The 23,558-nt window shown below is 36.0% G+C and overlaps 1 protein-coding gene across 3 annotated transcripts in view; it reads right to left on the reverse strand.

The window, feature by feature from the left end:
* LOC113228101 (filamin-A) overlaps positions 1 to 23,558 on the reverse strand; it is a 199,089-nt gene that overhangs the window by 99,952 nt on the left and 75,579 nt on the right. For 2 of the 3 annotated variants that reach the window (XM_026461245.1, XM_026461244.1), the window contains exons 2-3: positions 13,438 to 13,547; positions 12,621 to 12,671 (exon numbers count right to left, since the gene is read on the reverse strand). In XM_026461245.1, the coding sequence (XP_026317030.1) occupies positions 12,621 to 12,624 (4 nt within the window). In that variant the 5' untranslated portion in view covers positions 12,625 to 12,671; positions 13,438 to 13,547. The remainder of the gene's footprint in view (positions 1 to 12,620; positions 12,672 to 13,437; positions 13,548 to 23,558) is intronic. The other variant, XM_026461246.1, reaches the window with a different exon arrangement.

A 23,558-nucleotide genomic window follows, 5' to 3' on the forward strand; every position in this document is an offset into this window, starting at 1 on the left:
TTGATTCAAAGTGTATTCCATAGCATTTAAGTTTATTTGAAAAGAGCAATCCCTAGAGTTTCTTGCTCGTTCTTCTCAGGGAGGTCAGCGTAGTGAACGAGCAGTAGCTTAAATGTGACGTTTTCAAGTGTAAATTTATTTTACCTATGGAATAAATAATCTTTGACTTTGACTTTGACTGTGACCGTCACTTGATATTATAAGAAAAAAGTAAATATAGAAGAAGTAAACATTGTGCAATAATACCATTACGACGGTTAATCAGAAGAGAAATTGATATTACATACATACTCAAACGACCTTAATGCCTATGTAATCTCAGACAAGCAATCTGTCCTATAAACTGTTTCTACATATGTTATTATATAAATAAATACATATAAAAATCTCTCGTCGGACATTCGCGTGCGATCCCGGTTGCCAACTCGAAATACTTGTAAATTAGAGCGGCAAGTTTCTCCAGTGACTCATACTGAGTCATATATTGATATTTGAGATTGCTGTAGGTGTTCTGTGACGTTAAATTTACAGAAAGATGCAGATTACCCATATACGTCCTACCTCTAAGGACGTATTTCCTCTCAGATTTAAAAAAATTGGAAAAAATATATCATAAAATTGAGAATATACACTGATTACTATATGATGTGAAAACACGTTACCTAAAAATTTTCACGATAGAAAAAAAACTCTCCTGAAATTTTACAAGAAAACCGCTGCATTCAATATGCACATTACATATTATATCAATGATTTTTTTTAATATCAACTGAACTAAATTGAACACGTATACTATATGATATACATTTCTCAAATTGCTTTAACTGTTTTTAAAGTGATCAACTGTCGTCCTTTCGATTACCCAACCCACAAATTACTAAACGAGTGCGATGTTCTATCTGTTCGGCAACTGTTTATCCTGCAAATAATTTTGAAAAAGCACTCAATTACTCCATATGATTACATGACTGTAACTAAGCAAAGACGACACGATCCCTTTTCATCTCGTACACAACTCCGCACAGCACACTCACATAGATTCTTCTGCTTCCTTGGCACATTCCGTTATTTTAAAATAAATTCTACTTTGCATTATTTTCATATGAATAAAACTGAATGTAAAAAGACCGTCAAATTTTGGCTTAAGAGTAAAACCTACAATGATACCGAGGACTTGTTGGAAGTTATTTCATAATTTATATTTATATAATAAGTAATGTTTAACTACTTATCTTTTATAAATTATAACCACTTATAACTACTTATCTTTTATTTGTTAAATTTATAAAATCTTTTTTTTTTAAGCTTTGTTATGAAAAATGCACTATTATGCCTAAAATACAGGTACACATGTACTTAGTTTAGGCATCGCAATTGCACTATTAGGCACTAAGATTAAAATGTTTAATTTTACCATGATTATTTTATATAATTTAGATTTTTTTTTTGTTTTGTTTATTACTGTTTATTTTAATATTTTATCTTCAATTACATTGTTTTCATTATAATTGTATTAGATTAAGTCATATTGAAATAAATTTATCTTATCTTACAATCATTTTTGACATTATGATCGCACGTGCCGCTTTATAGATACTGCGTTCCGGTTTTGTATGATAAAGGTGCTGGTAAAATTACAGGCACATGGGACTTTTCAACTTATGTCTGCGATTCTTCAGTGACGGCACAAAGTAGTCGTGCGCCTGAAGGTAAGCGACACGTCTATCCAAGATAGTTGCAGTGGCACTCAGAGCTTTAAATTGTAAAGGTCTGAAGGGCAGTGCCACTGCGCCCGTCACCCTGAAACATAAGTGAGAAGTCCCATGTGCATGTAATTAAAGAAATAAATCATTTATCCTCTCAGAATAACATTTTTTTATGTTATACTCACTCAGCTTATGCTGAAACGGCGATGGTACAATGCAGCGCTGTTTTTCAGCCTCTGCCTACTCCCTTATGCGGGAGTCATTGCTACGAGGGCTTTAATATTATATCTATTCCTTATAAAAAGCTCGTAGCGATATCTAAAATAACAAATGCACTTAAGATTATAGTTATATTTATTGGCATAATAATAATTAATTTCTTTACTTTTTTACTTCGTTTACGCTGCATTCTACAATACACCGACGACGGTGAATTGTAGAATGCGGCGTAAACGGCATTTTGAAATTTTTCAGGTGAGCACCATTTGGTTTTTACGACAGTTTAAAAATATTTACGTCCTGTTTCAAATTCATTTTAAAAATCAAGCTCAATTAAAACCAAAATTGAATTTTAAACCAGGACATATTTTTTTTTAATGTAAACAAGGAGGCATACGAGCAGACGAGCCACTTGATAGGAGGTAGTCATAATCGCCCTTGGACATTTGCAACATCAGATGTGCTGCCTATGCGTTGCCAGCCTCTAAGAGCCCTGTAAACACACTTTGAAGAACCCCATGTCATAGTGCAAAGGAAATACTACTGGAGGAAGATCATTCCACATCTTGCAGGTTCAAGGAAGAATCGAACGAGATCGTGGTCTTACAATGCCAGGCATCTAAGACATATTTTGAAATAGTGAAATTATAGGCACATGGGACTTGTCAACATATGTCTCAGGGTGACGGACGCAGCGGCAGTGCCCCTCAGATCTTTGCGATTTAAAGCACTGAGTGCCACTGCAACTGTTATGGTCAGGTATGTCGCTTACCACCAGGCGCACGACTTGTTCGTCACCTGTTATCATAAAAAAGGAGAAAAATCACCACTGACGCTATTATTTTTGTTAATATGTTTCCAAAATCTTATAAGTATTTCTTTAAATTTCTACGTATAATAAAATGACCTTATTACGAATAACCCCTATATCCAAAATAGAGATGTAAAATAGCTTCAAATAACCCCTATCTTCAAAATAAAGACATAAAATTTCTAAAACTCGTTTCGGACGCATCTGTCGCTGTTGTAACTCAGCTTTACCTTCGGAAATTTTACGCAGCATCTTAGCAAATGTCAAGAAAGAAATTATTTATTCACATTTTCACTATCACTTCAAAGAACTTCTAATGCAGACCATCAGTTCGTTATAAGCGGAAATGCCAAATTAAATCGTGCAGAACGGTGTACAAGTGTATTTCTGTTATAATCAGTCAAGGTTATTACTTGACAACGAAAAGAACTAAGAGTGTTACATGAAACTTGGGCTGGAGACCCGATTTACCATCAAGGCTAGGTAGGCTAGATCCTGTAAATGCGATGTCTTATATCTGTCCACATTTTCAACCAAGTGTTGTTCAGATTTAACAGAAACCTGCGTGAACTATTCAAAGTATGCCAAGAAGTCGATAATCATTTTGTCAGCGAGGCGGACTTATTTTTGTGTCGATGCTGACCTCCTTCATCATCGTGATACTTTTTAACCGACTTAAAAAAAAGGAGGAGGTTCTCAAATCGTCTGTATTTTTTTGTATGTGTGTTACGCGATATCTCCGACATCTGTGAACCGATTTTATTTATTTAATTTATTTACATCTTTATTTCGGACAACGTGATCCATAAATTGGTTAGTTACAGTTTTCTTAGTGGCTATGTCAGTAAAAACGAAAAGAAAATTAATATGTAATGGCGCTTGTCAGCAAATTGATGAACACGTTTTGCTAACAAGCACCTGCAAAAAATGTCGCATCATGGGGGAATCATATCTCCCTGCTACGGTCATCAGATTTTGATGATTCTTTTTTAATTAAATTTTTATTATATATATATATATATATATATATTCAATTATTTTTTGTGAAATTACTCCACTAGTTTGTTATAATTATTAATACAAAGATCGAACACTCAGAAAAAACACTCAGAAAAAATTCCTTCGATCCGGTCGGATTCGAACCGACGTCTTCTTGCATACCGTGCCAGATTCTTTTTTTGTTGAAAAGAGGGTATCCATTGGTCCCATTTAAATTTGAGAAAAATATCCCATCTCTAAAGGTGGCAAACAAAGAATCCAGTTTCGCGCACATTCCGGTAACCGATTTCAGTAAAACTTGACAAATATATGTATTTCCACGAACTTTTGAGGTCGTTTCTTACATAAAAAAGTTGCAATTATTTACCATCCTCTTTTCTGATTCCTGGTCACTTATTTTTAAAATGAAATAGATTTTTTCACAAATCATTCTCGAATTCTCTTTTCATTCTCTATTCTTACGTTTGTTCGATCCATCGTCACTCCCATCAAAATTATTGAAACGAGAGGACGTGCCCATAAATCATAAATCACTTTCATTTCCTTTATAGTTAAACTTCTGATTACTATTAAAATTATGTAGTGGCAGTCGAGCTCCTTGTTCGTCCAGAGAAGTACTGCCACTTTACCTATTTCTGCCCCCAAACAGTAATGTTTCGGTTTCCAAGTTACGCCCCGCAACACGCACCACAACGTTGCGAATTTGAGGTTTGTAGTATCCGAACCCGGGGTCGGCTTGAAGTTGCAACGGAACCCGAACAAGCCCAAATGCGAGTATCGTGTGATCCCACTACTGGTTGCTAGTCACTAATAATGTCATTTGCTCGAGAGGTAACATAAAATTTCTATCGTCTGAACCCGAATTCATTTTCCTTTAAACTATGCATAATACCCGCCATACTAAACAACTTGTTCTAAACCCAATGGTTTTTGGATATGTTCTTCGGGAGTTTCTGATTTATGTATGTAGAATACATTAAATTTTACATTTTTCGAAAATAAATTTGGGTTCAGACGATACAAATTTAATGTCATCTCTCGAGCTGCAACAGAACCCGGGACTGGATGTGACTCAAATTTCATTATTTTTGACAAGCTACCAGTCTCGGGATCACACGATACTCGCATTTGGGCTCGTTCGGGTTCCATTGCAACAGTAAACCGACCCCGGGTTCAGATATTACGAACCCCGGATTTATAGCCTTAGAATCCTTAGTAGCGGCAGAACTTCTTGTCAAAGAGTACGTCCAGAGAAGTACCTTACGTATTTTTGCCGCCAATCAGTAATATGAACTGACTTTGGCCCAATAATGTCAAAAAACGTACAGACGCGAAATTTTCAAAGCCATGATTCCCGGAATAAAAGCCTTTAGTGCATACGTTACATTTTTTTTTTGTACGTGACAGGCAGTTGACTCTATTACACTGATTAGTCACTCGTGCAAGCTGCATGCAAAAATATACGAACACATTCATTCCGGAATCACACAAATACATATTGACTGCCTCTGTGGTCCCGGGTTCTATTCCCCGGCCGGGCGAAATATTTGTATGGCCTATATTTATTTCTTTCGTGACTTGGGTGTAATTTGTAATTGTCTATATCGCACTCATCGCGTCTAGTGTATTAACTCAAAAAGTGTACTTTCTCAGAATCGATGAAAAACGAATTACTCAGTTCCCGTAAAAGATCATTTAAATTTATGTGTAAGTTATAATTTATTTATTACAGACAATTAAACAATTTCCTATTTCCTATTTAATTTGAAAAAAAAATAGAAAATTATATTCATATTTTTGAATATGGATAATTTTGGCCAGAACCAGCTGACATAAAATGATCTCATTTTGAGTTAAGTAGATATCTTTTGATAGTTTCTTACAATATTCTAACGACGGCTTTATTGACGTGTAGAGAATCAAATTTGACGTTAAGTAATGGAAAAATATTGATTTTTTTTATAATATCAAGTGACGGGACGAACAAGTCGTGCGCCTGATGGTAAGCTACACGCCTGTCCATAAGTTGCAATGACACTCAAGAGCTTTAAATCCCCCGTCACCCTGAGACACAAGTTGGCAAGTCTCATATGCCTGTAAACTCACCAGCACCCTTACCCTTCAAAACCGGAACACAGTAATGCTGACATTACTGCTTACGACGAACTCTTTCACAAGGAGCTCTACTGCTACTTATTTCACGTATTTTGAGTTACTACACTATTGTAACAGCAGTGCAATATGTGTGACCATGGCAGCCGCGGTACAGGGTTTCCCTAGTAGAGCTACGTACGTGGAATACGCAGGCCGGACTACATGCTACCAAAAATGTTTAACTATGTACCAGGCACAGGGCTAAGTGACATTGAGAGTGATGTCAGGAAATGCAATGCTGTTCTACAGAGACACTGTCTTGGTTTGTAGTGTCAGTTTTGAATATCTATAGTACTTACTTAAACAAATAAAATGTAAACCTATGCTCTAGAAAAGATTTTCTTAACCATTTTCTAGTCATGGACCCCTCTCAAAATTTCAAAAAGCCCACCGACCCTTTCCGAAAAGATATAGAAGAAGAAAGGCTTGCAATTGACGCGCGTGTCGTTCGCTCATCGCTCGGGTACGAAAATTCAAAAAGGTCACGCGCACAGTACCTATTTAACCACAACATATTGCAGACCAATTTTATATAATGCAGGTATTTGTTATGTTAGGTAGGCTCGCCATGGACACCTAAAGGACCACAGGTTAGGAAACCCTGCTCTAGAACATAGCTTTCCAAGTTTTTGGCTTACCGTCCACTTAAGCAAAATATAAAAATCATCGTCCAGCATCACAAAAAATAATAGTAAACACGTAAAAATATGTTTTTAAAAATTTAAAAAATTAAAGTAACACAAAAAATGACAGAAAAAATTTTTATTATTTAGGCATTTATAGTTTTTTTATAAGTATATGCGCATTTGACCTCCATCATGTCGACGATGTAGCATGCACACTAAATAGTCCCTATTCACTCTCGCCTTGAAAAGGCCCAACTTATAGCGTTCGGGGAACAAGTCTGCACGCAGGGATTTCCATTCCTTTGCCTTATAAAATGTATTTGGCATGTAGTGTGTTCATTGTGTAGTGTAGGTAGAATCCCGTGGACAGCATCAACACCCACCAATTGCGAGAGCTCTACCGTCGCCCTAGGACTCTTCAGCGCCCATTGGGTGGCGGTAGAGATCACTTTGGGAAACTATGATCTACAACTAGTTAATAGATAAGTAGTTAGTTAATTGAAGTGTCGAGCCGATTAGCTCATCGCTAGGTGGTTAAACCACTACGTTTTTGCCTAGCGATAAAGAAGTGTCGCTTTTGGTAAAACTATTTTGAAATTTGATAAATAAAAAAACAAGAAAATCGTTTCATTCATATTATGCATCCAGTATATAACCAGAAATAGAGATGAAAAAATGACCATCCATCCTTGGCAACTTATCGAGTAAACCCTTACTTATATCACTTTTAAATATCAACACTAGTTTGCGTAGAAACCACAAATTGAACTGAAAGCGCCAACAACTGACCTGTGTGTACGTCTCCGTATATTCCAAAAATATTCTGTATTTATTGTAATAAAGATAATATCTCTAACAATGCGGGATGTTCCATCCAGCGGTGTGTAACATCAGCAAAACATGTAATTACAAAACAAACGGAATCACATTTCATCGGTAAATAAATATTAAATATGTATTATAGCAAAACTCAAGTTAAACTAGCCAATTTGAAGAGAAACAATTGACGACACCCGTCAATTGTTTCGAATTCGGGCTGGCCAATTGGAATGCAGTTGTCACCGTAATGATATGGCAGAACAGTTTTCAAACAAATTAGATGACATTTCGTCTCTATTTCTAGTTATATACTCCATGATAATATGTAACCGCATGCATACCTAGTTCAAAGTCTTATCGCGGTTCTCGACAGTGTAGACGCTGCAACAAGAACAATTATTATGTTCACATTCAGGTACCTAATGCTTAAAAATAACCATTATACACGCGAAAAAATTTTGTGCGATAATAAATATTAGAGCTTGTTTTATTATCTAACGATGAAAGATGATGGAGAGGCGAGTGAAGACGTTTAAGTCCAGAGACGGATTAGTCATAAATAATGCACTAACAATACCTATGCGATGACTAATCAACAATGATGGTTCAACGTTTATTCTGGATAGTATAAAGTTGTAACCCAGCTTTAGAAAACTGAGAATGCAGAAGGCTCGGTCCACAAGATTTATTGTAAGAAGTGATAAAAAGGAAAAAGGAAGGCTGTAATAAATTTAAAAAAACTAAATAACAAAATACTCACCCTCAAAAATGCCAGATGCAGTGCCATTCGGAGCTTCAAAGCGGATAGATCTGAGGAACACTGCCACCGCGCCTGTCACCTTGACACTTAGGCGATTATTACACTGCACTGCACCCCGCGATGGAGCGTGGAGCTGCGTTTTTAACGTTACCTCAGTTTGTATGGATAATAATTCTTGTAACTCTATCGACTAATCGAGTTCTTAGGTTTTCGCGATTGTTACACATAGGAAATGAAACTATTTTTCCTGATTTAAATTAGGATTAGGAGAAAAATTAGGATGTTTTTTAATTTCAATGGCCTCTCGCAGCAAAATTTCAACAGGGAAGATGGTTTCTCCGTACCACCAGTTTGGGATCCAGTATTTCCTCTAATGAAAAATCCCAAACAGACATAAGACTGCAGTACTAATTAATATGTTTTAGTTTATTCTAATTTCTATTAATAATTAATAATAAATTGAACTTAATAAAAAATCATTCAATAAAATAATTTGTAAAACTTAATATAGCGTAAATTGGAATGTTTTCTTTGTAAAATTAAAAATAAGGGGTGGCGCAATAGAACGTGCATATTGCGTCATCTTTTTTCGCGCGGTAAAGAGTGCGTGGGAGGGGGGAGCCTAGCGTGATTAGATAGTGGCACTCGTGAAGTTTTAGTAGCCATGAGTCACTTCGACGGGAAGCGTCGCGCTTTTTGTGTTCGCACGTTTTACGAGAACGGTCGTTCATACATCTCTACAAGGCGACTGTATTGCTCTGAATATGGATTAATACACATCAATGAAGCTCCGAGTGCAAATTTAATTAAAATATGGATAAAGCGCTTTGAAGAGACCGGTTCCACGTTTAAACAATCAGCAAAAGGTCGTCCAAGAACGTCTAGGACCACAGACAATATTGAGAGGGTGAAGGACTCAGTACGAGAAAATCCGCAAGTGTCTACTCGGAAGCGATCGGCGGCTTTAAACTTGTCGCGACGAAGTTTACAGCGAATTTTGAAGTTGGATCTTAAACTGCATCCCTATAAGCTCCAGTTAACACAGGAATTAAAAGATACCGACTTTGGAGCAAGGTTAGCATTTGCTGAAGAAATGCTTCGTCGATTTTCCACTTTTGAGAACATTCTTTTTTCTGACGAGGCTCATTTTCATTTAAATGGGTTCGTAAACCGACAAAATTGTCGTTATTGGAATGACGAGAATCCAAAAATGAAACATCAAAAACCACTGCATAGTCCGAAAGTAACGGTATGGGCAGCAATCTCAAGCAAAGGAATTATTGGCCCTTTCTTTTTTTGAAGATTCACGAGGACGAAACATCACCGTTAACACCGACCGCTATGTTGCGATGTTAGAAGGATATTTGACTCCAGAGCTTGCGAGATCAAGAATAGCGAATACGAGGACTTGGTTCCAACAAGACGGAGCGACCTGTCACACATCGAATGACTCTATGGCGGTTGTGAGACAGATGTTTCCAGCTAGACTAATTTCCAAAAGAGGTGATATCCCCTGGCCCCCACGTAGCCCTGACTTGACGCCTCCTGACTTTTTTTTGTGGGGATACCTCAAACACAAAGTGTACATGAACAATCCGAGGAACATCAGGCAACTAAAGGAAAATATCCGTGGGGAAATGGCAGCAATCACCCCAGATTTATTAAGAAAAGTTTTCACAAATCTGCGTTCGCGTTTAGAGGAGTGCCATCTTCGAGAGGGCCGTCATTTAGATGACGTTATTTTTAAAAAATAAACTTCGTTTAATTACCTATTCATCATAGCTTTTATTTCAAATATACCTTTTGTATTTATTTTTTTAGCCTATACTTAATTTATGCACGTTCTATTGCGCCACCCTGTATTTAATTAATAACTATTGTAACTATAGTGAAAAAATAGGGTGGTCTGCATCAATATTAGACATAACTGGTTGAAGACTGTACCACCTCAGTCAACCGTGACCATGGGACCTGTAAAGGGCCCGAAACGTTCGGTTTGTTTGAAAAAACAAATATACGCGATTTAAATCCGGAAAAATAGTTTCATTTCCTCTATCGATTAACATTGTAGATAAATGAATTGGAGAGGATGTGGGTTATATTTTTCTGTATCTAAATGAGCAATAAACAATTTTGACCTAGGTAACTCCTCTCATGCCGTTTTTCAATGAGGGGTGCGATATTATTGCTTGGTGGCAGAATTAGGTACGGTAGCAGAACATTTATCGACAAACTCCTTCACAAGATGCTCTACAGTTACAAAAAGCAGTAAACAACTAAAGTCACTGGTTACTCCATTGTAAACAGGTGTCATGGTACGTACTCGTCAACATTTCAAGCTTAAATAAGACTCTACTCCAAAATCCAAAAATATCAAACCATCACAAGGGTATGCGCATTAACATTTTTATTTATATGTCCTACACTGTAGAAAACTTTATTAAATTCCAGCATGTGACGCAAAGTCATCTGTTTTATGAGCACAGGTGGCTTGAATAAATATTCTAGTAGATGTCACATGTTGATGTTTTCCGATGTTATTATTATAATATTTCATTTGGCAGCTTGAACTCCTACTTACATGGGTAGGTTTTTTGTTCAATGTACCTTTATCCCGTCACATACTAACGTAAAGACCTATACATATAAACTGCCTCCGTGGCCGAACGGCTGCCACTGACTGACGACGGCCGGACTGCCACGCAGAGGTCCCAGGTTCGATTCCCGGGCCGGGAGAAATATTTGTATTGCGTACTTTTACTTCTCTCGTGAGTTTGGGTATAATTTGTGGTTGTCTATGTATGTGTCCATGGCACTCGCGACACAGGGTTACCCTAGTGCGGGGCTACGTTGAATGTGTGCGTTATTATTATTATTTTACGATAATAAGTGACGGAACGAACAAGCCATGCTTCTGATGGCTAGGCACACGCCTGTCCATAACAGTTGCTGTCCCATTAAGAACTTTAAATCATAAAGATCTGAAGGGCACTGCGTCCGCCTGAGATATAAGATGACAAGTCCCATATACCTGTAATTTCACTAGCATCCTTACTTTTCAAAACCGGAATGCAGTAACGGTCATGTTACTGCTTAGCGGCAGAAATAGGTAAGGTGGCAGTACTTGCCTGGACAAACTCTTTCACAAGGAGCTCTTCTGAAAAACGGTAAATAAGAAATTACGAACGAAACTCTATTAGAGGGCTTTAGGAGTCTAAGTTCGTAATTCCCGTACCGTGTAACATACAATGTTTTTCATCACACTTAACTATAATGCCCCAAATAAAACACTCGGGTCTTTTTTCTTCTCATTGCAGCCATGGTCGGTAATGAGAAGAAAAAAGGCCCGACGGTTTTATTAAGAGATAAGAGATTACTAAGGGATAATAATAGAAAAAAGCATGGCAAATAATTAAATTATAATAATGTAAAAAGGTATAAAGTAACTAACATAATACACAACACTCGCCCCAAAATATAATTTAGGCATATATAATTATATACCTAATTTTAATAGTAATCGACGTGAAGTTTAACAAAATGAAGGTGATGATTTGTCATTTATAGGCACGTCCTGTCATTTCAAAAATTTTGATGGCAGTGACGACGGATAAACGTAATAATAATGTAGGAAAACTGAATTCGAGAACGATTCAAAATTTTAAATATAAGTGGCCAGGAACAGAAAAACGGATGATAAAAAGGTGGGATGACGATACAGAAGGTCAGTATAATCACAAGTTCAGACCCCAAATTAATGCTCTTACCTTTGCTCCTTGCTCCTCTATGCATATCCTGTATTTACTGTATACTGTGCAGATGTGTGCGTATCCTATAGTAAGTATAATAATTTTTATAGAAAGCTGCAAATATTTCTCTATAGACGTTTCCAGTTTTCAGTGTTAGGTTTTCAAAATTCTAGGTAAATGTGTTGTTCATGGTGTGTCATGCTTAGCAATGATATAAGATAATATGAAAAATACTGGCTGTGATGGAAACAATCCTTACAAACATTGTGCAGTCAATGAAGAAACTAAACATCTCTAGTAATGCAGTCTACGCTAACCAATGCACAAATTTGCAAAAACGCCACCTAGTGAAGCAGGCGCAAACTTCAATAGCGAAATGATTCCGCTAACTGTACGCTCTCCAAGGTTTATATTAATTCGGCACCGCTCTCATAGATGGCGCTGTAAGCTTCAGCGAAATTTTGTAAAAAAAAAAAAAAATTTAAATGACGATGATAGCTATATTAATAATATGACTATTAAATGACTTGCTAAACAATGTTAAGAACATAAAATTGAGATCAATAAAATTTCAACACGGAACATTTTTTGAACATATTTGTAAATAGGATTCTTTCAAGATATTTTTATTCCGCATGGACAGCACAGGGTTTAAGGACAAGACAATCACAACATAGTTTGTTCAAGGCATTTGGGCTCAAACGACGCTCACATACAAGACAATTGGGAGGCACTCAAAACATAGGTAAATAACATCAGGGCGTAAAATCAACATACCCATTAGAAATTTTCTTAGTTCTCTTTGCAGTAACCAAGGTTGGTAGAAATCTGCAAATATTATTATGTATTAATGCGAAAATGTCTTCATATTCCATTTTCTCTCTAGAATAAGTTTCAGTCCATTGTTCGTTATTTTATAACGTCCTATATAATGATTAGGTACGTTACTTTCTTTTAAGTTTGAGCAGTAATTAAGTACCTTGTAAAAGAGCGTATGAACGTCATAACCACACAAGTTCTGACCAACTACATTGTAAAACGTAGTGTCTTTATGATTCTTGTCTTTGGTCACCATTTCGTGAGATCTATAAATCTAGTAGTCACTTATTTAAAAAACTAAATCTAAGCTCAGTGCATCTTAACCACACAAGTTCTGACCAACTGCATTGTAAAATGTAGTGTATTTATGATTCTTGTCTTTGGTCACCATTTCGTGAAATCTATAAATCTAGTAGTCAGTAATTTAAAAAACTAAATCCAAGCTTAGCGCATGTATTTTTTATGTTATGAGTTTCAAAATGACAGTGTATAACATTTTGAAATGTTTCCAGCCTATTTCAGTTGTAACACAGATTTTTGGTGTCTGTTACTGCGTCGTCAATGTGTGTCGAGTATGTTGAGAGAAACGGGAACTTATGTCCATTTCTTTCTACTATCTATGTTATAAATTAACAATTCTAGTGTATGAATTGCCACCCTAACCAGGGTCCTACAAAAACGTAACCTGGAACTAATCTGCTTCAGACGTATCAGAAGGTTAAAAGGCTAGATAAGAATGGATTATACTAAAATTAGTAGGATATACAATAAATACCTTCTAAGAACTGCCTGGTGGGAAGCCGGAGAGAGACTTTGAGTGAAGAGGCGTAGGTGGAGTCGATGTACCAGCGCGGGTCCTGCTCCCCCAGTCTACTGCCACTGCCTCTGAATTGAAGAAATTTTTACGTTTAGTATCAATTGACAATTTTCTTATCTTCTTGTCAGGGAACTACACACTGTGTCAAAACAAGCTTGGTCGTATGCGTTGATATGATCATTTAATCTTCTTCCTCGTGTCTTTATCCCACACTGTTGGGTCGGCACAACATATATTTTTCTTCCACTCTTCCCAATCAGTGATCATTTTGATACTCACACCTTTCTTATCCATGTCCTCTTTCACCTTTTTTCACTTTTCTTTAGCCTTCCACTCCCCTTATATCCCTCGACATTCATACGTAACACTCTTCTCATTACATGACATTCTTCCCACCGCATGACACATCCATACCACGATAACCTATTGCTCCTCATCTTTTCCGTCACTGAAGCCATTTTCAAATTTCCCCTGATGTAACTCATTCCTTATCCTTTCACGTCACTCCACACATCCATCTCAACATTCGCTTTTCTGCTGCATGCACAATTCGTTCAACCTCCGTTTTCATCACGGTCTTGTATATATTCCCCTTTGGCTTAAGAGCCATTCGCCGATCGCAAATAGTGCCTGTAACCTGTCACCATTTCATCCATCCTGCACTTATCTTGCTCTTAACGTCCCTGTATCAACGAACATTTAATTTGCTTAAGAAATGAAACTATTTTTTCCCCTTTTTCTATAGATCACGGTCACGGTTGACTGCATTGACTGTTAGCCGCCAGCCGATTTCGATCCGAAAAAAGTTTCATTTCCTATATGCAACAATCGCGTAAATCTAAGAACTCGATATTTAATATGCAATAAATTACGTACGCCCTTATAAGTAATACTTAATTTACTTTTAGTATTTTACAAAGCAGTTACATTTGATTTTATAGAACGCAATAGTAGGGTTTTAGATTCTACTGTCTACTATAAAATTAAAATGTTCAAAAAAATTTCTGCTAATGATTTCATGATAATAAACATCTTTGGCAACAACAAAATATCAATTTTAGAATACAAATTAATAACAATACTTTAAAAGACAGGTTATTCAGAAACGTAACTGAAGATCACATAAAGTTTTAAATATATCATAGTTCCAATCAATTTAACTGAAAAGGCTTTAAAAGCAAATTCGTAAACCCAAACACCATTTATCTTGGAGACCGCTCTCAAATAGCAAAATAAGTAATTAGTTGTTCCATACATTTTGGACGGGTACGTGTTTTGTATGGAACTTTTGCTTTCGCAATTGATTAAACTTTAGTGACAATAATGCGTGTATTTGAACGAAACATGACTAAAATTTGTATAGGCAATGATCATTTAAAATAGATTAGCGATTAGCAAGAAACATCACAAAACTATAGGTTATAGCAAATCAAAACATTCGCAAAAACTGAAAGAACCCTAGAAAGAGAAGCAAAAATTACAGGAATATTTACCCTGAATCCATGTTGGATTTCATTTAAACGAATCTAAGATTTAAAATAAAAATCGCGAACGATATTCAAAATAAAAACTACATGTTTCCACCGTACATATGTCAAACTAAACTATTTTGGGATCAAGTTCACGTTGGTTGTGGTAAGAAAAATATAAATATAACTAAACACTGCGTGCACGCAAGACGCAGTTTCAGCTTATTTCAGAAGAGGTTTGAGTCTGTACAGTCAGCGAACACTGAAAGTCGATATAACGTTTAGTTATAGATGGCGCTTACACCTCTTAACAGTGCGACGGTAAACCGCAAGATGGCGTAACTAGTCATACTTTTTAAACGAAGTGCTTTTGAGGTAAGGCGTTAATGTTGACAGATTTCAGTAGTTATCAATTTTCAAAAAAAAAATATTTTATCTATAGGTGCATTTTTACACAGCAAAAAGATCCATGTACACATATATAACATAACGTAATTCACTGGTATAAGTATTTCGAAACAAAGAGTCTTTGCAGAGGCGGCCGCATTTGGCGAATGGATTAGGGCTCGCAATAGTTGCAATGAAATGCAATGCAGTGGTACTCTGTGTTGCCAGACTTTTGTCATTCGCCCAAACCATAAAATCCCTAAAAATCAAGAAAAATAATTCTACAATCTGCTGCACATCGAGGAATTGGGGAAATAAGAGAGTTCATATTCGCCAATGTCTGGCAGCAATTGCCCACACGTCGATATACCCAAACCCCCAAATGAGTTATTTTACAACTCCATTCCCCACAAAATCCCTAATAAAATTATAAAATTTGTAACTCCCCAAACATTTTATAAAGTAGCCTAAAATCGCCTTTCCCTATTTCAAACATAGCCTAAAAATCACCGAGTCACCGACCACTTTTTTAGTCGCCGCGCGACCCCTCAAAGTACTCTAAATGGCGAAAAATCGCCTAATCTGGCAACAGTGGCGATACTCCAGGACTAAGCAGAAACTGCACTACTGTGAAAGTTTAGTTAGGTTACTCCACAACGTTACTAGATGGCGTTACTGGTCCCTGTACATACAATGGCTGAAAAATGAGAAGATACAAAGCGGGCAGCGCCGAGTGTGGGCAGACTTTTAAGATCGATTAGTTTTTTTCCAAGCGTAAATGTGTGTTATTAGATAAACAAATTTACCATATTTATACTATCAGGTTTACACTCGATTTAATAATAAAACTGAATAGACAAAACAAACACTTCTTGTGTAATGTACATTGATTTGTTAATATTTTCAGCTATTGTCAGTTTAACTGTTCTTGCTGTTTTGATTTCGGTTTACCAGAGGATTATAATAGTGAACACGGCTCTCACCCCCGATGCCATCATTAAACGAAGGTTTTTTATATGATTACCCGCAATATAAAAAAAAACTACTGGATGATTTCATAGCAACAGATCCGACAGGATTGTTTTTCTTATGAAATGAAATGAAATGAAATGAAATACAAATAAATAAAATGCGAAGAATTTATTTTGTTATTCTCGTTGCCGAGTAGCTCTGTAGTCTCTGTGGAATATATTATTGTGAATAGCAACGAAATTACGTACATACCTATACGTTGCTTTATTAACATCTAATAAAAATTGAATCGATAGCGATTTGTAATTCTAAATACAGAGACACCAAAGTTATTCCGTGTTATATTTTACATTTTATGAAAAAGAACTAATGATATATTCCTGTCAAGCCATACTATTGGCCATGGGTCCCATTTAAGGTAACTGTTATAAGTTATTCTACTCCTTACCTATTTCTGCCGCCAAGCAGTTATGCTCACATTACTACGTTCCGATTTTGAAGAGTAAGTAAGGGTGTTGGTGAAATTACAGGTACTTGGGACTTGACTACTTATGTCACATGGTGATCTTTACGGTTTAAAGCTCTGAGCGGTACTACCACTATTACGGACAGGCATTGGTATCGCTTACCACCAGGCGCACGACTTACTAATCTCCTTCTTAGTATCGATATACCAATTCCATCATCAATGCAAATAAAATTTCTTTTTTTACTGTTTATTTTCTAAACAATCCAATATATAGGTAATGTCGTGTTTATTTTTGAAATGGCTTTAACCTACTTTAGTATTTAAATACGTAAGTACCTACAGAAACACAATTACAATATTATTTTTTGAGCATTGACTTACAAATAAATGAACGGGTCTAATACAAAAACCACGAAAAAAATGTCCCAAGTCAACCTATTTAGAATATGAAAAAACTAAAACGTTGAATTGAAATTGTAATGTCATCGCAGTACTGTCTAATTTTGCTTGCTTCGCTGTCAGTCGAACAAACGAAGACTAAAGCGTGAATGACGCTCTGTATACGATTTTAACGCCCTATAAGTTCGGACACTTTTTAGCGCGGACCCGACGTCCATATAATTGTAAGACAATGTTTTTGAGGCAATAATTTATAGCAAATACTTAATACGAAATAATAATTTGTCACCAATGTATGCAAATTTCAATAAATAATACGCATATTCAAATATAACCCGTAGCCTTAAGCTTCCTATTCCTTCTCACAGCACTGATTTTTTGTCTAATTCTTTTAACCCTTCATGCAATCCGGCTTTGGAACAAGCTCAGCCCAAATTATCGTTCAAGCATCTGTTTGACAATTGTGAAAATCAAGACTGTATAATGTTTCTTTGGGTAGGTACATATATTATATTATTTGTTATTATAATATATATGTAGGTTTATTATGTATTTATAATAAGTATGTTTATATTGTGTTATTTATTTATACCATACAAATTATGGATTAGCTTTCTAGTATATTAATCGTCTTGTTTAAGTGTAGCGCAAACCTATTGTGTTTTTCTGTTTGGCCCAATGGTTGACTGGTAGATAATGCCTTATGGCATTAAGTCCACGATTTATACTTCAGTGTATTGTACAATAAAGAATAAATAAATAAATTAGTTTAAACCGATTAGTCCCGGGATTTTTAGAGGAGAATGTCCATGTTATTCTTTAGTTTAGCTAAATTAAATTTTGTCTATTCCATCATATATTATTTTCTTTTATTTTATTACATTCATTGTCATGAATGACGAGTATGACCCTGCATTGTGCAACTCGAGAGCACCGCGAGATTATGCGAATGTGTACCAACTATGGAAGAAAAAAAACAATGGAAGAGCCATAAGCCTCGATTACGAGCCGATGTCGCCAAAACTCACACGTTCTTTATTTGAAACACTGAAATCTTGTTAATGATTGATAGTACTTTCGAATTTAAAAAGAAATAACGAATTCTGTATTTTTTATATAATTTGAACTTTACCCTGTTGGCATATCGTTAAAAGTTAATTAATGCAAGTTACGGCGTTTTGATATCAAATTGAAATTTCAATTAATGTCCTGCCATCTAGTGGTTAATTGCTGAACCACGACGAATAGGAGTTATTAATATAGTTCTCCAAAAAAGGAGCGACCATATTGCAGGGGTACAAGCTTTATTTTCGTTTCTTGTAACAAAAAATGATTTCGATAAACAGAAGATATATTAAAATAAGACTTGCCGATGATATGAAATACCACCACGGGTAATATTTTTGGTCTGGCTATCATTTTTGCACTCCAAAACAGCGTAATCATTAATTTTCCTACGATTTTATGGAATTTTCGCGAAAGAATTGACACAACCATACCACATCGCACCCTTAGTAATATAAGGGCACAATCCAAAAAAAGTAGATTTTTGGGAAATTTGGGAATTGATAGGGACTTAAATAATAAATGGGATCAAACTTAAATAGCTCCATATTTCTGTTATATTTTTTGTACTATATGGGTCTAACTTGAAAGTGTTTTTTTAACTTGCTTGAAACTTATGGAATTTACTTATATTATTTTTTTTTATTGCTATTTATAATACATTTATCAAAGAACAAATCTGCCAAATTTCATATTTATAACTTAAATAATAAGCATGTTATTTGAAAAAATAGGTGTAATGTAGGAATCCAGAATCTTAATACGCGATTTCCCAAAAATCTACTTTTTTTGGATTGTGCCCTTATATTAATAAGGGTGCGACATAGGTCCTAATTCAAATTCAAATTCAAAATAATCTTTATTTCATAGGTAAGCATTATTACACTTGAAATCGTCACAATGGTTAAACTCTACCGCTCATTCGCAAGGCAGATGCCCCTGTGAAGAATGAGCAAGAAACTCTAGGGGTTGCTCTTTGTAAATAACATTTACAATTTTTTTTTTTATTTGAAACATCAGAGATCGAGACTACCTCCATGAGCTAAACGGGTTACTACCACGGATTTTTGTCATCCAAGTATGCAGAAGTTGTATAATAACCTTTAGTATAAAGTTTTTCTTTCACTATAGTTTTAAACCTCGTGAAAGGCAAATTTTGTATATCAACCGGAATCTTGTTATAGAAGCGTATACATTGCCCCTTAAATGATTTTTTGACTTTGTGTAGACGACTATCAAGAAAAGCTAGTTTATTTCTATTCCTCGTATTAATGTTATGTCTGTCACTATTTTTCATAAATAAATTACTGTTCCTTTTAACATAAATTACATTCTCATAAATGTACTGTGAGGCTAGTGTAAGAATGTTAATTTCCTTAAACTTATCTCTCAAAGATACTTTGGGGCCCAGATTGTAAATTGCCCTAACTGCACGTTTCTGCAGGACAAAGATTTTATTGATATCGGCGGCATTACCCCAAAGCAAAATGCCGTATGTCATTAGACTGTGAAAGTAGCTGAAGTAAACCAATCTAGCGGTTTCGACGTCTGAAAGTTTCCTTATTTGTTTAATCGCGTACACTGCAGAGCCGAGCCGTTTTGATAACTTACTTATATGGGGACCCCATTGCAATTTAGCATCTAACGTTATACCTAGACATACAACTGTATCCACAAGATTCAATCTTTCGTTTCTAACTACAATGTTTGTACCCGTCTCTCTAACATTGGGTAATGTAAATTTCACACAATTTGTTTTTTTCTCATTAAGGAGTAGGTTATTAACAGCAAACCAATCAACTACTTTAGATATAGCATTGCTCACATCGTCGTAGGAACATTGGTGCCTTTTAACTTTAAATAATAAGGAAAAATAGGTCCTAAGAGACCTACAGTTGCCACGCGTGTGAAATTAACTAACCACTTCTACTGTATTTTCTGTTCTGAGATACCAACCATCCGTCCATAGATGGCCTGCAGTGGACGCGCACACATACAATCCATGCTGCTATCTTTGCTTATAGTTATACTACTTTTCATATTACACTATGGTTCTCCCTTGGGCTAACACCGATCTATGACGTATCAGGTCATTTTTTCCACACCACAAAATAATGTGGGTGGCACTGTAGGCGCTTACATCCTGTTATATAAATCACCATCATTCTTCGTAAACAGTAAACAGCTCCACATTTAACGGATCTTATTTGCAAACGTAAACATAAACCGTCAAATGTAACAGTCTATAAACCAGAAGATCAATTGATGGTACATATTATGAAAGACGTAAATACTTCAGCCAGTTGTGGTGTATTCCAGTTAACTTTAGGCATAGTGTAACTAATATCACTGATGATATAATACTATACTAGTACAGATACCTGCTCTGCTGATTCGGACTCCGATTTTGATTCGTGACGGTAACCAATGGATGGTATTAAGTAAACACCCGATGCGACTGTAATAATATTCGAAAAGGCCAACAGATGGCAGCTATTATGTTATTGTCAAAGCTATTTACTGATTATACATAAGTATATTGATTATATATACAATAACGTAGAATAAAATCGCAAAGAACCCGAATCAGTTTAATATTTTAAAACACACCTCGGTGACAAAACGTTACTTATTATGGAGAATAAATTCAAAGAAGTGCCATCTACACAATTTATTCCAAACTAACAAATCAAAAAGTATCCTACCAATAAGATAAGAGAAGAGAAAACCCTCGATTAGTTTTGTTATCTTTTCAACGACACAGTTTATTGTTTTCACCAATTTTCATAATTGTCAATAAGTTTTAATCGTACATACCTAAAATGTTGTTAAAATAGTTTTGCATTTCTTTTTTATGTTTTATGCAACTTATATTTAGTAACTCATACCTTAAAGTTTCAAGATTCAATACTTCATATTTTTTATTTTAGCCAAGTGTCGCCATTTTGTCGCCAAAGTTAATTTGCACGAATTCATATCCTTGCTAATATTAAGACCAGGTCGACGAAGCAGATTTCAACGAGTCGGCGGCTGCGTCCCACCACGATGTTGGGGGCCAAAGAATCTACCCGATCGTTTTCATGAACGTTCTGTCCAGAGCAATTGCAGTGTCACACAACACTATGCCACTGCACCTGTTACCCGGAAACATAAGTTAACAAGTCCCATGTGCCTGTAATTTCAAAACACCCTTGTCCTTCAAAACCGGAACGCAGTAATGCTGACATTGCTGCTTGGCGGCAAAAATAGACAATGTTTAAGGTGCTTCCCGGAACGAACTCTTTCACCAGGACCTCCACTGCTACTAAAATGAGTAATAGAGTTGATTCAATGTGACGATTGTGAGTGTAATTTTGCTTACCTATAAAATAAAGGTTTTTTTAAATATATAATAGACATACGCTTCGCCACAATCTCACCTGACGTTAAGCGACGACGTGAGCGACGATGGGACTTGTTTGCTTAAAAAATGCCTATTCACTCTAGCCTTGAATATCCCCAACTTGTACTTTTCGGGAAATACAGAGTAGAGCATTCTATTCCTTTGCCGTACGCATCAAAAAGGAGGAAGCAAAGCGCTTAGTGCGAATAGGTGGAATATCAACGACATAAGAATGGAGTGCTCCGGACCTTCTAGTCGACCGAAGGAGGAAAGGTGAGTACTTGTCTGCTATAGTCGAGATTTTGAAGCTTCGACTCTACAAGAGAATTGTTGCTAATAAGTCTCTTTGCTTTTCGTCCACCGAGTCCAAGGCAGAGTGCAAGGCACCTGTTAATGGACAGAGCCGCCCCAAAGGTGGCAGCAGTACTCCATACATGACCGATTATTTAAGCTTTAGTTTGAAGTACTATTTCTTTAAACGATATGAAGGTTTAGTTGTGATGCGAGTTTGGTTTCGCTTGCAGATAGTGTGTCAGAAAAAAGTGACAAAGATAGCACCGAAAGACGTCGAAATGAGAGTATCATGGATCGTGAAAATGATGACAGACATGTCCGTCCTAAATGCTGTCAACAACCGTTCACCAGTGACCCATGAAGCGACTCCCATGGCTGCTGTTTGTTGTAATTCTTTGCTATGCAAAGCTTTCATAATAAACTATATGTTTATTTTTATAAAACTTTATTAAGGTGTACTTCTTTCTTCTTTTTACAGCTTTCGCAAATATGTCTTCGTGCGATCGTCATTCACGCAAATGTACTATCGCACATTCAAACTGACCATTCGCGCAAATGAACTATCTCGCATTTAAGCTTTCGCGCAACCGTCTTCGCTCTATCGTCATTCGCGTAATCGGCATTCGCACTCACGTAATACACCCGGGAAAAAATCCATACGTGACCAGGTAAAAAAATCTCAGTTGTTGCCAGTGGTGATTTCCACTGGCGACAAATGGGGAAAAAACCATATATCATCATATGGTGACAAATGGGACAAAAAGATCTGTTGTCACTGGCGACAAATTTAATTTTAACAATCCCAGTGGTAAGAAATGGAATAAAAAATGCCAATTAATGTTTGTTTATTACCGCCATCGAAAAGGAATAAAATAAAAAATAAAATACATATCTTATTAAAAAAAATCAGTCTTAAACATCAGATATTTCCAGCACCATACAGTAATTATAAATCACTGCAATAATGACAGCATTTACAATAATTCGGACAGCCTGGACACTATCTGCCTGTTCAGTCTGTATTTTTATTCCATTTGCTATCACTGGCGACTGCTGAGATATTTTAAATTCCATTTATCGCCAGTGGCAACAACTGAGATTTTTTTTATCCCGTTTGTCACCACCTGGTAGCATACGTATTTTTTTCCCATTTGTCACCAGTGGGAACAAAGCCAGTGGCGACGATAAGTATACTCCATCTATTCTAATCACGAGACTTAGCAACAAAGCAAACATTGTTTGTCGCTGACGAATTTCACAAACTATAACTGACCGACGGTAACCTATCACTAACTCGAATTTCTTTTTTCCGAATTTCATTACTCCGAAAACTGTTCGACTTTTTTTCATTAGTGCGATGACAGTTTTGGTATAAATTTTCAAGAAATGTCTTACAGCAGAAGTACCATTTGACCGAAAATCTATTATTAGAATAATTATTGCACATACGTATTCTTTGGGCAGAAGTTTCTTTAGTCTAATCATGTTTGTTATACTATCTGTTTTCCATATAATTTAGATTGCCGAAAATTCGTTTCGACAAAATAATTATTCTTAAATAAAATTGTACCCCCATACAATTTTACCGTACAGCTCCAAAATTCTGGACTGTACTTTGCTGGTGCATAGCATATCCACTTAC

This window comes from Hyposmocoma kahamanoa, unplaced genomic scaffold (genome assembly GCF_003589595.1).
Source record: "Hyposmocoma kahamanoa isolate Upper Pololo Valley unplaced genomic scaffold, ASM358959v1 224, whole genome shotgun sequence".
Lineage (NCBI taxonomy): Eukaryota > Metazoa > Arthropoda > Insecta > Lepidoptera > Cosmopterigidae > Hyposmocoma > Hyposmocoma kahamanoa.